The 16801-nt window shown below is 30.1% G+C and overlaps 1 protein-coding gene across 1 annotated transcript; it reads left to right on the top strand.

Moving 5' to 3' along the window:
* Positions 1 to 8005: 8005 nt before the first annotated feature.
* On the top strand, positions 8006 to 11789 carry LOC114418236 (tyrosine-sulfated glycopeptide receptor 1-like). Its single transcript, XM_028383480.1, has one exon. It carries the CDS (start codon positions 8181 to 8183, stop codon positions 11490 to 11492), a length of 3312 nt encoding a protein of 1103 aa, XP_028239281.1. The 5' UTR covers positions 8006 to 8180; the 3' UTR covers positions 11493 to 11789.
* Positions 11790 to 16801: the final 5012 nt, after the last annotated feature.

Here is a 16801-nt window from a genome sequence, read left to right as displayed (position 1 = left end):
ACATTATTTAATATGATAAAAGTGTATAGAAAAGAATTCAAGCATGCTATTTTTATTTTCGATAACTATTCAAGCATGCTATTTATTTATTTGACAGAATATTATATTAAACAACATGTGCATACTATAATATTGACTTTTGACCGCCAACTAGATTTCTAGATGATGAAAAGGAATCTAACGTTTTCGCCCTCTGAAATGAGCTTCTGAGTTTTGACCACACGTTGAAATTGAAAATTACTCTTTATTTTAATATAATACTCCTCTTCTACAACTAAATAATGACGTCGTCGAATGCATAAATTAATAGAAGAAAATAGTATATATTTATATTGATTTTTATTACCGTATCATCTTATCACAATTTAATCACAATCCGTCTTATAAAATAAATTTATTGGTTCTTTTAACAATTACTTTAAAAGTCAACTCAACTCCGATTTCTAATTTGTTTATAGAGTAAAAAAATTTAAACTAACAATATATAAAAATAAAACTCAATTAGTTCATTTAACCGACCATGATTATTTTTGCTTCGTTAAAAATTTTAAATTTGCTCATATAAAAATGTTTATATTAAATATTTAGTGAAAATACTTGTTGTTCATTTTAAGCTATTTCAATTTAATTAAAGGTGAATGCATTAAAATATAACTATATTATTTTAACTTCTGAATCAAAAATATTAATTTAACATTCTAATATTTGTTTTCCATTCTTGCTAATTGTATTTAACTATACTTGAATTAATGGAATGTTTAATACGATACGTGCTCGTGATCTTAATAATAACATGTTGTAACATATTTGTGGTTGCTTGGTCGTCTTGATACTTCAAAAATTAAAATAAATAATTACTTTAGTTGTTTAGTTTGAAAACAAGCTTTTTTTTGTAAAGATTTTTTTTTTCTATTTGATTTTATATTAACAAGTTGCTCTCGTGTAAAAAATCCCTCCCCAGTCCCCACTACCCTTATATTAACAGTCAACAGCTGTGTTATATATATATATATATATATATATATAGAGAGAGAGAGAGAGAGAGAGAGAGTCATTAGCTGTTATGTATAATATAATCCGTTTCAAACCTTATATTTATATATATCCCTGTGAGTGAATAAATAGTTTGATAATTTGCATTGTATGCGTTGGATATTCAAGCGTCTAATGGTAGTTTATTTTCAAAGTCGTACTTGTTGCTTCCATAAAAAAAATGTCAACAAGGTTTGTGTTTCTTAATGGAAAAGCAAAATAACATTTTTTTTGTCCATTATATTGTAGAACAACACGATTGTACAAGTTTTTTTTCCCTTTATGTACAGTAAGAGAGAGACATTGATTATGCACGTAATCAATTTTTAATCTTGAACAAGTTAACCTCTAAAATTAGAGGGTCCATTGTACTTTAACATCTGTATATTGGAGCTTTCGCGGTGTTCCTTTCATCTTTTAATAATTGAAGCACTGATGCTTTTAGTTTAACATTTTTTTATGCATCTTACAATTAGAAATCTATAATCGTGTCAGTTCTTAAATTAATCGATCTCCATCTTTCACTGAAGTTTGCTACATTAGATTAAACAAAATAATTGCGTGCCTTTAAAAAAAACTTTCATCATTACTTAAAGAGTATGCAAAGTAGTATATGATGTTGATTTTTTCATATTGTGTTTAAAAAAAATCTAAATGTGGCATACGTCTAAAAATGTTTTTCTCTTACGTAGCTAAAATGAGAAAGAGTATAAAATGAAAAAAAAAGTAATTGTATATTTATTGTCAAAGTGTGTTTAAGTTTACAAATAAATAGTAAATACATTAATTATGTCTCTCTCATACAATGGCTATTGACAGCAATGAGGTTGAAACCCTCCACTATTTGGTTTATTCTAATAAGTTTGATCATTGAAATTCTCATATATTTTAGAGAAATTATTATTATTATTTAGATGTTTTAATGATAATGTTGTTGAAGTCTGTCAACTCTAAGTTTCCTTATGCATATGTTTGATATTTGACGAATAAGTAGTCGTGATTGATATGTAAAAAAAATGTAAAAAACCAAAAAAGAAAAACAAATCAAAGGCATGTTATTAGCCTTTTTCAAATAAGGTACGATCAACCGTTGACATATTTATAATTTCTGACGATTTCAATTGTCGATAAATAGGGGCCACGACAATCAATTTAGATTTAACAACTACTGATTTTATAAATTATTTTCAATATATTAATTTGCTATCACCGATGGATAGGAGAAATTTACTGATAACTAAATCGTTAATATAATATATATTTTAAAAATAAAAATGACAGTGAAGACTAACGTGATGTTTTTATTACTGTAAAAAGAATATGATATTTTGCATTAGTTATTGATAATAGCATGTTGACTATGAAAAATCAAAATGTACATACTTAATTATGTATTTGTTACCAACTCTTTTTAACTCACTTTCATTATTTAAAGTCATAAAAAATCCTCTTAGTTTTAACCTAAGAATGCAATACCACTTTGAACTGGATAAGGTATTTTTATACATGCACTTTAATTATAACATTTAAAAATTGGTTATATATATTGAATTTAATTTTTGTGCATTTTCACTATTAAAATTTTAACTATCAATTAATTAAAAATATTATTAAAAATTTAATTTGACTTTTAAGGTATATAATTATTCTATAAGTTAAAAAAAAACTTATTATAAATGAAAATTTACGATTATATGGATATAGAAAAATCCTTTGCTGCATCGTAAATATTTATTCTATTTTTTTTTTAGTTTTTATATATATACAACGAACTTTAGTGGATGAATAGAGTCTTCATTTATCATTTCATTAGTTATTAAGTTTTTTTTAACCGATATCCAACTAATCATTTCTCACCCGGTCAATCCATTTTGAAGTAAAATAATACCTCTAATTATAATTTGATGCTCAAATAGAATATCAAACCTTAGATTTTGATTAAAAAATTTAGTGTTAAGTGAATTTTTTAGATGTGTGATTCTGTATATATATATATATATTAATATCGTATATTTTTTTATCGGGAGGGTCGAATTTTATATTTGGACTTACTATGGTGAAGTAAAATCTCAAATAAGCTATAGTGATATTTTTGTTGGTGTTTCAAGCATTGATACAGACTAGATATTTTTTTAGGGTAATTCAATGTAAGTGTAGATATTTTTTTGGTAATTCAACGTAGTGTAGATGTAATTAATATCAACAACCGCCTAAAGAGAAAATTTTAAAGTTTTATTAATTGCTACTTGAGCTAATAAATCGTTATATAAAAAGACTAGATTTTTGTTATTATTTTATTTATGTGTGTATTGTAATAATTAGTATTATTTACCAGTGTTATTTTTTTGTTTTAATTATTATTTACTATTGATGTTATTTTATTTATTTTAATAACTATAATTTAGTTATGTATTCAAATTTTTAAATTTAATTTAATCCATTTGATAATTAAACAAAGATAACCAATGATAGCTATACCATCACAAATTTTTTTGCTTTTAGTGTTAGTTGACTTTTGATAGTTGACTTTACTAATTGCCTTTAGTCTTGCGTTAATAATATCATCAAATTGGAGTAAGAAATAATTCATTTAACTTCAGAAAGAAATTAATAAAATATAATTATTTTAAATTACTATTTAGCCCTTCTTCGAGTTTAATTGCTGGCCAACCTCGATATGTTAGATTTCATTAAATTGTTAAGTAGTCTCTAGGTAATTACAGATTTACATAAGGATATTTTCTCACGTAAGGTCCCTGATAAATAAAAAAATACAGTAGTACATCAAATTATTTTCAAGGAAAGAAATGAATATAAGGTAAAATTTAGAGAAAGAATATATATATATATATATATATATAGTATTTAGAGAAACATACCAAGACAAGAATTTAAAGAAAGAATATATATAGGATTTATTCTTATTTTTTATATACTATATAAGGTAAAATTCACTGTTAATTATAAATTGATCTCTAATTATTTCAAATTAGAATAATAAATATGATATTGTTTCAAATAACTAGAGACTAAAATTATCTTTGAGGAAGTAGTAATTACTGCATTAGTTAGAATCAATACAAGCCAACATAGGATTATATTATAATCTAATTAAGTTACTTAAGGACTCCATAATTTCCTTTAAATTACATTGAATGGATATAAAACAAAGTGCAAAGGTGTTGCATGGTTCTGATGTTTGGAAACAATAAATTAATTTTGGATAGAACCAAGTAGATTGGCATATAATAAAAATAAGAAATATCTATTCAACATAAAATTAATAATGAAATTAAAGTGTCTTGACTTAGCAAGATCTCGTGTCCATGTCTCTCATCTTCTTTCCATCAACAATAATGTGTCAAAATTGAAACTTGAAAGTGAGGTAACCATAGCGAAATTAGGAGTAATTAATAAGTTTAGTAATTTTTTACCATAGTTATTACAAAGTTTTTCAAGATAGAATTTGATCTTAATTAACGAATATTTAATGTCAAGATAAGACTTCATCCACTTGCAAGATCTTGAGCACAGCCTTACTAGCTATGGCCTTACCAAGTGCTAAGGTAGTTTGATTTGTACATTTTTTAAAAATCAGCAAAAGGTGTAATATATTAAATGGTACACAGATTCTGGAAAAACAATTCCAGATTTCAGCCCCGGTTAGCTTATATTTATGGGTGACAGAGCAATAAATATTAACTAACTAATAAAGAAATAATAATTTTGGAATTGTATAATTTGAGATGTACATGAACCAAAAAGAAAAGAAAACAGTTGAAAGTTAACTAAATATACACACTAACGAGATGTTGATAATCGTAATTCTCAAGATCTTGAAATCATAATAATAATTGTGTTTTACATCGTGGTGAAATGTTATGATAAATTATAAAGAAATATATGTATATCCAAAACATATTATGTAATAAAGAGATGAGTTAAATGTCACACTATATTAATTGGTGGCGAGAGTTTAATTAATTAATATATAGTGGTATAGTTTGTAAACTTAATTTAGGGTCAGGTGAGTTTGTGAACAAGGAGGTAACAACAGTACGTTGCTGCAATCTTATTCTAATTTATCTTGACTATTCACTGTATTGCTTTGCATTGATATAGATCGAACTATTTTGGTGCAATTATTTAAAAGAAAATATATTACTGAGAGTATCAAATAATTTGTATTATTATCTAATTATGAATTTTCATGTGTAAGTTTGCTGATTTTAATTTACAATAATGATCTAAAAAGCTATACAAGTAATAATTTTTATTTGGTTGGCAGTGTAAAGTTTTTTACGTTAACAATAAATGGTCATTAAACTCTTTATTTATAATTAGCAAATTATAATATATTGATTTTTAATAAAGAAACAAAGTTTTGCTCTTCCAACTGATTCTGATAAAAGGATATGTCTTTTTCTTTAGTAGGATCCTAATATACCATGCATCTAAAAATTATATATTAATAAAAATTGCATCTAATAATGCATTATAATTTGTTTAAACTAAAAGTATTGACTTATTTAAATTATATATATAATTTTGTTTAAATTATATTTCTAACTTTTGTATATTTTATCATGATGATAACATGGTCACACATAGATAAAGGGGTGTATTGAAAGTTTCACATTGGAGCATGTTGAAGTCTCACATCGAATAAAGATAATATCGAGATAAACTATACAAGTGGGGAGCAATCATCATCCTATAAGTCAATTTTGTAGGCTTAAGCTCATGAAAAACTTACTTTCTGATGTGATATCAGAGTCTATTTTAACTGGATTCCTATATTTATTACGCTCTAGACTTGTAGTCTTAAGCGTGAGGGGAGGTGTGGTCACACCTAGATAGATGGATGTATTGAAAGTCTCATATAGTAGGAAGTATGAAAAAAATTAAACATGTTAAAGTCTCGAACAAAGATAATGTCAAGATAAATTATATAAGTGAGGAACAATCTTCACCTTATAAGTTATTTTTATAAGGTTGAAGTAAGCTTCTGAAAAATTCACTTTTTCTAACAAATAATAAGTAGTTACCTTTTTTAATATTTTTTAAAATCAATTACTTACCATTCCTTGTTTTGTATTATTTTTGCATTTCTTTGCATGCTAGAGGCCGGAAGTCAAGTCAAAGTCCATTTTCCTTAAGCGGCATGTAGATTTTCCTAGTTAATATTTGAGAAATCTTAATGAGTTAGGGAAAATTGTGACTAAAGCAACAAATAAAAACCTATCATTAAGGATTGCAATATGTTCAAGGTAAAAGTATTCATTTTATCAATAACAGAACGAGTTATCAACTTATCATATCTTAGAGATAAATTTTTTTTTTTACAGATTTATGATTAAATAAAGCAAAATATCCACTAAATTGGATAAATTTGAGTGTTATGCTCATATTATCGATAAATGTCACATCTTGATCGCTTAGAGTGGATTAACACTATGTAACTATTTTTTTACATTTTTATAACTTTTTTTACGCGTTATTTTACCTCAGAGTTTTTTCATTGTCACAATGATTAATTTTCTTGAAAACTTACTATTTTTAGAACTCACATTCAATCTCAAAATTTTATTTAAGGGATTCAATCATAGTTTCACATAGACTAATAAAATGATTGGTAATAAGTTTAACAATATTTAAAGTTAAAATAAATATATCTCTATTTAATTAAATATTCTTTTAAAAATATAAAAATAGAAATATTTAAAGGGAAAAATGAAAACAAAGTAATTTTGAGAAAGATAAATGAAGGAGACACCGAAGCAAGAGCCATGGGATTTTTGACCGACCAAGCACGATTTGTTATGCTATCCAAACAGGGTATTGACTGTAGATGTTAAGACCCATTTTGGAAAAAAATGAGTGTTTTGGACTTTAGGGTTCCTACGTTAGAGTGGAAAGAAATTAAAAAAAATAAAATTAAAATTTTAAATTAAAGTAGATATTAAAAATTTAAATCTCAAATTATTTTATTATTTATTTTTTATTCCTATAAACGAACACACAGATAAAAAATTGAAAGAGAATAATTATAATATAATAACCACCCGTCCACGACGGCCTCCACCAGAAGCTGGTAGGTGTTTCAGTTTGTATATCTTTTGTTGTCTGCTCCACACGTTATGTTATTGGCGTACTTGTCAATCATGTTTTTTCATCATCTAAAGAATTTCCACTCTGCCTCCACTGCCTAGTAGCCCCCCAAAAGTAAACGCTCCCATTTTTATTCATTCTATTTTATTAATACCAACAATCCACTCCTCCTTTTAATGTATTACAATTTAATTTAGTATATATTATTTTTGTTTTTACATAAAAAGTGGTAAAATGAAAAATCACTTCGATATTATCAAGTAAAATACTAATGGCATGCTGGATCCATCAGTAAATGTTGACTGAAATAATTACTACACAAGTTTAAACCCCAAACAATTTTACTCAACTAGTTGTCAGGTTGTCAGCTGTCTAGATATTTTCCTTGACTCACCAAAGCAGGATTTTAATAACTTAAGAGAAGAGAAGAATAAGCTAACTTACATAAAGAGGATGATAATTAACTCTAAATAATTAGACACTTGTGTAGTTTACCATGACATAATTTAATTTATTCTATAAAATTCTTTTATATTATCGTTTATTAGTTTAAAAATAATAAATATGTAAACTAATTGATGTAAAATTATTTTTAATTTAACATATGATTTTGATTTGATTTTTAGTATATAATTATGTTAAATATTTAGAGTAAATTTTATGGTTTATGACGATGTTATCCAATTTAAATAGATTGTGTTTCCTAAAAGAGACATGTAATTTAGAAAAAAAATTAATATACTAATTATATTCAAAATAAGTTATAATGAATTGATGATGTAAAATAAAATCTTTTACATTTATAACTGTTGATGACAATAAAAATCTTAATATTATCTATGTATATATCTAATTCCCCAGTTGTCAACGTCACCTTCCACTCTCTCTCTCTCTTTCCCACCCTTCATTTTGCTTCCATTGTCAATGGATGGTCATGGTGTTCCTCATTCCCATGCCACCCCAACTATCTCTTCTTACATTGGTTCTTCATCCCCTTATGTCCCCCTCCTCCTCCTTCTTCCATTCTCCACTCTCTCATGACCAACCATCACCTCAAACACTCCATTCTATCCTCAGTTTTTCTCATGCCATCACCATCTTCATCTTCCTTTGCATATTCCCTTTACATGGTTTCCAAGTTAATGGTCACTATCATAGTACCCTTATTCCTTTTGTCCTTGTTTGTTGTTCAAGTCTCCTCTTGTAACCAGATTGATAAACTCTCCCTCTTGGCCTTCTCTGGGAACATATCCACCTCTCCACCTTATCCTTCTCTCAATTGGTCTGATTCTCTTGATTGTTGTAGTTGGGAAGGCATTACTTGTGATGGAGATCTTAGAGTCACACACCTTTTGCTACCATCTAGAGGTCTCACTGGCTTCATCTCCCCCTCTCTCACAAACCTCTCTTCTCTCTCTCAACTTAATCTCTCCCATAATAGATTGTCTGGTACTCTCCAACACCACTTTTTCTCATTGCTCAATCACTTGCTGGTTCTTGATTTGAGCTACAACCGTCTCTCTGGTGAATTGCCACCTTTTGTTGGTGATATCAGTGGCAAAAATAGTAGTGGTGGTGTTATTCAGGAGCTGGATTTGTCTAGTAACCTCTTCAATGGGACACTTCCAAATTCTTTGCTTGAGCACTTGGCAGCTGCAGCAGCTGGAGGGAGTTTTGTGTCTTTGAATGTTAGTAATAACAGCCTCACAGGTCATATTCCCACTTCTCTCTTTTGCGTGAATGACCATAACTCATCCTCTCTCAGATTCTTGGATTATTCCTCCAATGAATTTGATGGTGCCATTCAGCCTGGACTAGGAGCATGTTCCAAGTTGGAGAAGTTTAAAGCAGGTTTCAATTTTCTGTCAGGGCCTATCCCAAGTGATCTTTTTGATGCTGTTTCTCTCACAGAAATCTCATTGCCCCTTAATAGACTCACTGGAACAATTGCTGATGGCATTGTTGGCCTTACCAACCTCACAGTTTTGGAGCTCTACTCCAATCATTTCACAGGTTCAATCCCCCATGATATTGGTGAACTCTCCAAGTTGGAACGGCTACTCCTTCATGTCAACAATTTGACAGGTACTATGCCCCCATCTCTGATTAACTGTGTCAATCTTGTGGTGTTGAATTTAAGGGTCAACCTCTTGGAGGGAAATCTCTCTGCATTCAATTTCTCAAGATTCCTCGGACTTACCACACTTGACCTTGGCAACAATCATTTTACTGGTGTTTTACCACCAACCCTTTATGCATGCAAGTCACTTTCAGCTGTGAGGCTAGCATCTAATAAGCTTGAGGGAGAGATTTCACCCAAGATACTTGAACTAGAGTCTCTGTCTTTCCTATCAATTTCTACTAACAAGTTGAGGAATGTCACTGGGGCTCTTAGAATACTCAGGGGGCTCAAGAACCTTAGTACCCTTATGCTCTCCATGAATTTTTTCAATGAAATGATACCACAAGATGTTAACATAATAGAGCCAGATGGATTCCAAAAACTCCAGGTTTTAGGCTTTGGTGGTTGTAATTTCACAGGTCAAATACCAGGTTGGCTTGTAAAACTGAAGAAGCTTGAGGCCTTGGACCTGTCCTTTAATCAAATTAGTGGTCCAATTCCTCTTTGGTTGGGTACACTTCCTCAGCTTTTCTACATGGACTTGTCTGTTAACCTCCTTACAGGAGTATTTCCGGTAGAGCTCACAGAACTCCCAGCACTGGCATCTCAACAGGCAAATGATAAAGTAGAAAGGACTTACTTTGAGTTACCTGTCTTTGCTAATGCAAACAATGTTTCCCTACTGCAATATAATCAGCTTTCAGGCCTACCTCCAGCAATATATCTCGGAAGCAATCACCTTAATGGAAGTATCCCTATTGAGATTGGGAAACTCAAAGTCCTTCATCAGCTGGATCTGAAAAAGAACAACTTCTCTGGCAATATACCAGTTCAGTTTTCAAACTTGACTAACTTAGAGAAACTAGACCTCTCAGGAAACCAACTATCTGGGGAAATTCCTGATTCCCTCAGAAGATTACATTTCTTGTCTTTTTTCAGTGTAGCATTCAATAATCTTCAAGGACAGATACCCACTGGTGGTCAATTTGATACTTTCTCCAACTCCAGCTTTGAAGGAAATGTGCAATTGTGCGGTTTGGTTATTCAGCGCTCTTGTCCTTCTCAACAAAATACTAATACTACTGCAGCTAGTCGCAGCTCAAACAAAAAAGTACTGCTTGTACTCATCATTGGAGTCAGTTTTGGCTTTGCATTCCTGATAGGAGTGTTGACACTGTGGATACTCTCCAAGAGGAGGGTCAATCCAGGAGGAGTGTCTGACAAGATTGAAATGGAATCAATTTCTGCCTATTCCAACAGTGGAGTTCATCCTGAGGTTGACAAGGAGGCTAGCTTAGTGGTATTGTTTCCCAACAAGAATAATGAAACCAAGGACCTTACCATATTTGAGATCCTAAAATCCACTGAAAATTTCAGTCAGGCAAACATTATAGGATGTGGGGGTTTTGGTTTGGTTTACAAAGCAACATTACCAAATGGAACTACACTGGCCATCAAGAAACTTTCAGGAGACTTGGGCCTCATGGAAAGGGAATTCAAAGCAGAAGTAGAGGCTTTGTCAACTGCACAACATGAGAATCTGGTGGCATTACAAGGCTATGGTGTGCATGATGGATTCCGGCTTCTCATGTATAATTACATGGAAAATGGAAGCCTGGATTACTGGTTGCATGAAAAGCCTGATGGTGCATCTCAACTTGATTGGCCAACTCGCTTGAAGATTGCACAAGGTGCAAGCTGTGGTTTGGCTTATTTGCATCAGATATGCGAACCACACATTGTGCATCGCGATATCAAGTCGAGCAATATACTCCTTAATGAAAAATTTGAGGCACATGTTGCTGATTTTGGGTTGTCCAGATTGATTCTTCCATATCATACTCATGTTACAACTGAACTTGTAGGTACATTAGGCTACATACCCCCAGAGTATGGACAAGCATGGGTGGCTACTTTGAGAGGAGATGTGTACAGCTTTGGGGTTGTCATGCTTGAGCTGCTCACTGGGAGGAGGCCTGTAGATGTATGCAAGCCAAAAATGTCAAGGGAGTTGGTTAGCTGGGTTCAACAGATGAGGATTGAAGGAAAACAAGATCAAGTATTTGACCCTCTTCTAAGAGGAAAGGGGTTTGAAGGACAGATGCTGAAGGTACTGGATGTGGCTTCCGTGTGTGTTAGCCACAATCCTTTCAAGAGACCAAGCATCAGAGAAGTTGTTGAATGGCTGAAGAATGTTGGATCAGACAACCAGCCAACACAGAAATAAAGACTTGAGGGAAATGTTTGTCCCTCAACAAATCTTGACACATTGTATACTTGTGCAAATTTTCTCTTTTGCTTTTCTATAAATATAGATTATCATTTTTACCACTGTAAATGTTGACTCCCCCTATCAGAAGATTATGGCTAGAAAGATTTTGTGAATTATATTATGTTATCATCCATTTTGAGCTGGAGAACTTTCTATTCTTGGAAGTTGGAACTTTTAACAGCTTCCAATAAATCTTTCTGATGATGAATACAGCATCCTAATGCAAACGTATGTTATATTATTCTTGTTTTACTTCTCAATCTTAATATTGCAGTGCTTTAAACTTACTGATTTCACATTACTGAATGCCGGTCCTTTCTATTAGGAGATAACACTCAGGGTATAAGTTCAAAAGAGAAAAAATATGCCAATTTTTGGTTTATATCTCTCACTATCCAGCTCAAAACCATTTATTTTATTCCTTTACAAACTATATTGCTATAGTTCAAGAGTAATTGAACTACTTGGTAACTCGTGTAACAAATTCCACTCTCTGACTTTACATTTCTGTATATACAAGAGAAGACTGCATCTGTATGCTTTAAATGAGTTACTTGGTTCTAGGTAACTAAGTGTTAATAGATCAATGAAACTAGTGAGAATACATACTGGAGCATGGCAACTGACATCTCAAATTGAAGCCAAATTCACATCCCAAATGGTTTACTTTTGTTACTAAAGAAATGTCACAAAGGAATTTGTCAATTTGCTACCAAATGATATATGGAATAACCTCAGCTCAAACATCACATGTCATTCTTTTTGTTCTGTAAATCAGTACTAAAATGGATAACTATAACAAGTAACAGCTTATGCACCCTTTGCCTTCACGTCCCTTCTGTGTTTAAAAGTATTCAAATCAGTGGTCTTGGTTTAGTGCACACACACACCTGTGTAATCATATATGACACTGGGGCAGAAAACCACTACCGTCCATTTCTTCTCTCAGATTGCTATCTATAGGAGATTTAATTTTGCTAGAGCAATCAAACTATGTTCTACCAGAAGAGGAACTATGAACTTCATGATTTGACAATTTGTTTTTAAGAAATGTGTAGTTGTGTACACTGAAGATGACATGCTTTCAGGTTGACAGTTGTTTACTATTAATTCCTTGAGTTAATTTGAAATTTTATGCTTCAAGACAAAATCTGAGGCCTAAAACCAAAAGCAGAAGTGCACGCAATCACTGAAGAGATGAATGGCCCAACGGTAGTAGCGCAATCAACAATTTGACATATTATTTACTGGATATGTATTATTTAGAGGGATGTATTATAACACTCAACAGAGGAACATGTTGGAAGCTTATTGGAGATGTAACATCAATGTACATTTCTCATGATTATTTGTTGACTCTATATCCATCTTTTTGGCTGTTTTCGGTAGAAACTAGAAAGTCTTTCATACCCATTAAACGTGAGGTTCATTTTCAGTGGTGGGGAAGTGAACACATAATGGCTGTGCTGCCTGTGCATGATATTTGAAATTAACCATATATTCACCAAGGGCAGAATCAAACAATAAAATAACCCTCGAAGTGCATCAAATCATATCCAAAATAGAGGAATGAATAGGTGTAGCAGACCATAGTGGCTTCCTGGTTACTATTCCATCTTTCAAATGTCAACAGAAACCAACCTCAAGCAAGCTTCTCTTGATAAGTACGGATAACTGGAATTTGGTTTATACTAATCATTAATAGGAACATCAAGGGCTGATTTCAGTAAATTCGTTATTTATAGTACACATAATATACCTTATTACAATCTCAATAGTTGAATAGTTAGCATTCAAATTTGGAATCATGTTTTGAAACTTGAAAGAGTAAATTCCAAATTCAATCTTTGAAAAAATCATCCCACCTAATTTAATTCTAAAGAAAAGAAAATCACCAAACCGTCTTTTTTTTTCCATTACCAAACTGTCTTTTAAGATTATAAATGTGGGTTGTAAAAAAAAAAGATTATAAATGCGGGACATCTTAATATTTATGTATTTCAGTTAATATTTTCAGGGACAAATTTGAGTCATTACTGTTCTTTCATGAACTAAATTTGGAACACATTTACTTTTTAAAGGACTGGGTATGCACTTAAAAAACAAAGAAAATTATTGAAGGATTAAAACTATGTTTGAATGTATAATCTGTCAGCCAATGAGGATGGTTGGCACAAGTAGTTAAATAGTTAAAGAACAATCATTTTTGTTGCTTATGAGCATTGCTCTCTAGAGAGATCTCCAAGAAGCTAGTTGAATAGCTGCAATCAAGTGTCTTTGCGTGGGCGTCACAGACCGGATGCAACAGAGAAGCAACTGGGCAGTTGCTTTGACATTTTTGCATTGAAACGTGTGTTTTTTTTTCCGTTCAATGTGGGCTAAAAGTTTTTCCAAACACACCTTAAATTGTAAAACAAACACGTACTGAAGTGTAATGTGTTTGACCCAGAAGTATCTTGGAGGATATTCACATGTAACGCTTGACTTATGCAGGTGTAATTGAACACACCCCGTCAGGTTTACCTCTCTTCTTTCTTTAAAAAAAAATTCACCCTCAATATCATGGTCACTCCTTCCATTCCATCCCTCACTATTCTTTGTAGTAGCACCTAGCTTTCCATGTGAACTTGTCGAATTAGTCCTTCTAGTTAGGAGGAGATCATGTTACAGTTTCCACAATAAAACTCTAACCATATGTATCATATATAGTGTTAGATTTTAGGTTAAAACCAATTGACACTAAGTGTCAGCTTAGACGAGTTTACCAGGCGAGAATCAAGATGGACTATAGGCTCTGATATTTTGTTAAATTTCAGCTTAAAATTAATTGAAATTGAGTGAAGTTATTCAATAGATATATAAGCTGCATTTCAAGAATTTTGAAACAAACGATGTAAAACTTCCTAACACATAGAATATTGAATATGTCACACCCAACCACCCTTCGATGACATTATGTATAATATGTTTCCCTCTCACTCCCAACCTTATACAACTTTTAATTAATAGAATGAATGATCCCATGCTAACCAGTACCAAAACGAGTGCCCTCCACTCCATATACTTCCACAACAACACCACAACAACAATATTTGATTGATAAAAGGGCAACCACCCACCTCACTAAAAACTTTAGCCTTCCCTATGAAATCTTTGAAGCAACTGAGATAATTACTTTTTCTAAAGTATCAAAGATGGTCCTTGAATTTTTTTCACAGTAAAATTAGGTTTCTTTGAAATCTAAGACTTAGACCATGTGTTTATTTAAGTATCATCACCACCTACCAAACAATCTTATCTCAAGCACCATTTTCCTCCACTAGCCTAGCCTCTTCTAGTATACATAGGAGGATATTGGTCCCTTATGAGCAGTTAAAACCTATTTAGACATTATTTTAACCAAACAATGTAAATGCATGAATAAAGAATTTAGATAGCACGTCTTTCATTTTGTTTGTTTTTATTGAAAACGGACGGAAGCATTCAAGGAATGGTAATTGTCAATCCTTTCACTATTTGGAAGTGTGTAAAGTAGAAAGGAATAAAAATATATCAATCAATCCAATATAAAACATGTACTTGTTTTAAGTGATATTAAATTTAGATCTTTTAAATAAAATTTTAAATTTGAATATTATGAATAAAAAATAATTAAAAAGAGAAAGTTCTTAAAAATAATCAATCAAATTTTTCTTCCATAAAATCATAATGTCATAATATTTGCAATCATTTCTAATTAAAAGAACATAAATCCTTAAACTTTAATCCACTATCTTTCAATAAATACCTTTCTCAACTTCATGTATTTTGAGAATATTTATTTTATTCTTCCATCAAAATCATCTTATTATTCATTTTAATTCTTTAATTAAAGTGAAACAAAAAACTTTAACTGAAGACATGATTTAACGAAGAGGAAAGAAATGAAATAAAATAAAATATAAAAAATTAAAAATATTACAAGTAACTAATTTTTACTCTTTCATATTTTTTTTTTTGTTTCCTCTTCTCCAAACTTCTGAATTAGACAATAGATTTTTTTTTATTATCAAAATCTCTATTTCCCTCTAACCTAAAAGCATGTAAATTAAAATAAGTCATATGTACAAAATAGTTATTTGATATTTCTTTCCTTCCTGTTTGAGAGAGCTTTTTCTTCCTGCACATACGTTTTCAAACTCTTTTCTGGAATAATTAAAAAAAATTATTTTTTCCTCTACCTTTAGCAGAAAACCCGTATATTTCTCCCAGAACACCATCACATAAATATTACAAATATATAGGTTTCACGTTTCAAAACTTTGTCGGCAATAAAAAAATAACATTAGTTTTTTTTTCAAATGATTTATTTGATCTTTTATTTTTTTTTTAATTTGATTTTTTATATTTTAAAATTTTCAATTTGATCTTTATCTTATTTTTTTTCTTCAGCTTAATCATTTATCTTTTAAAAAAATTATTTTGATAATTTATCTTTTTTTGGATTCAATTCAATTTTTTGATCTATTTAAAATTGATGTAACGAATTTCTTTTGTTAAAAATGAAGTGGAAGAGAAGGGGAGAACAATTAACAAAAAATATTTTAAAATAATTAATGATGTCAATCTTAAATAAATTAAATGATTAAATTAAACAAAAATGATAAGATAAATAATTAAATTAAATAAAAAATAAGATAAAGGACCAAATAATTATTTAAAAAAATAAAGAACTAAACTAAAAAATATATAAATAAGCAAATTAAAATTTAAAAAAAATAAAAGAATAAACTGAAAAAAATAAAGAATCAAATAAGTCATTTAACCATCATCATAGTTAAAAAAAAAACTTTTGGGATATGATCAATTGATACTTTTAATAATTTTTATACTAAATTTTAGTTAACTTTGACATTTATGAATATATTATTTTTATTAAAGATTTACTCATATGTAAAAAATAATATAATAAAAAACCAATTAATTTTAAGGCTATATACAATTTTTTAATTTAATAAAAAAAATTAAAAACTTTACAAAAAAATAACTTGATTTCTATGATTAAATTAACAAAATATTCTTTTTACAAAACAAAAAACGTCATTTTACAAAATTTGGTGCCAATTAACGTATCCCTTGACTTTAATATTTATTTTATCTATCAGCGGTCCATGAGGATGAAAGACGTGATCACCACTTAAATTAAAGGCTTAACGTGAATGGTCCATTATATTTGATAATTATTTTGTTTTAATATATTAAGTTTTAAAATTTTTATTATGCTT

The sequence above is a fragment of the Glycine soja genome, chromosome 7 (genome assembly GCF_004193775.1).
Source record: "Glycine soja cultivar W05 chromosome 7, ASM419377v2, whole genome shotgun sequence".
Taxonomy (NCBI): Eukaryota; Viridiplantae; Streptophyta; class Magnoliopsida; order Fabales; family Fabaceae; genus Glycine; species Glycine soja.
Note: the sequence above shows the minus strand (reverse complement) of the source record. Positions and strands in the feature narration are given on the sequence as shown.

Excerpts from the sequence above, each read along its gene's own strand:
- LOC114418236 (XM_028383480.1), top strand. The coding sequence starts at position 8,181 with ATGACCAACCATCACCTCAAACACTCCATTCTATCCTCAGTTTTTCTC.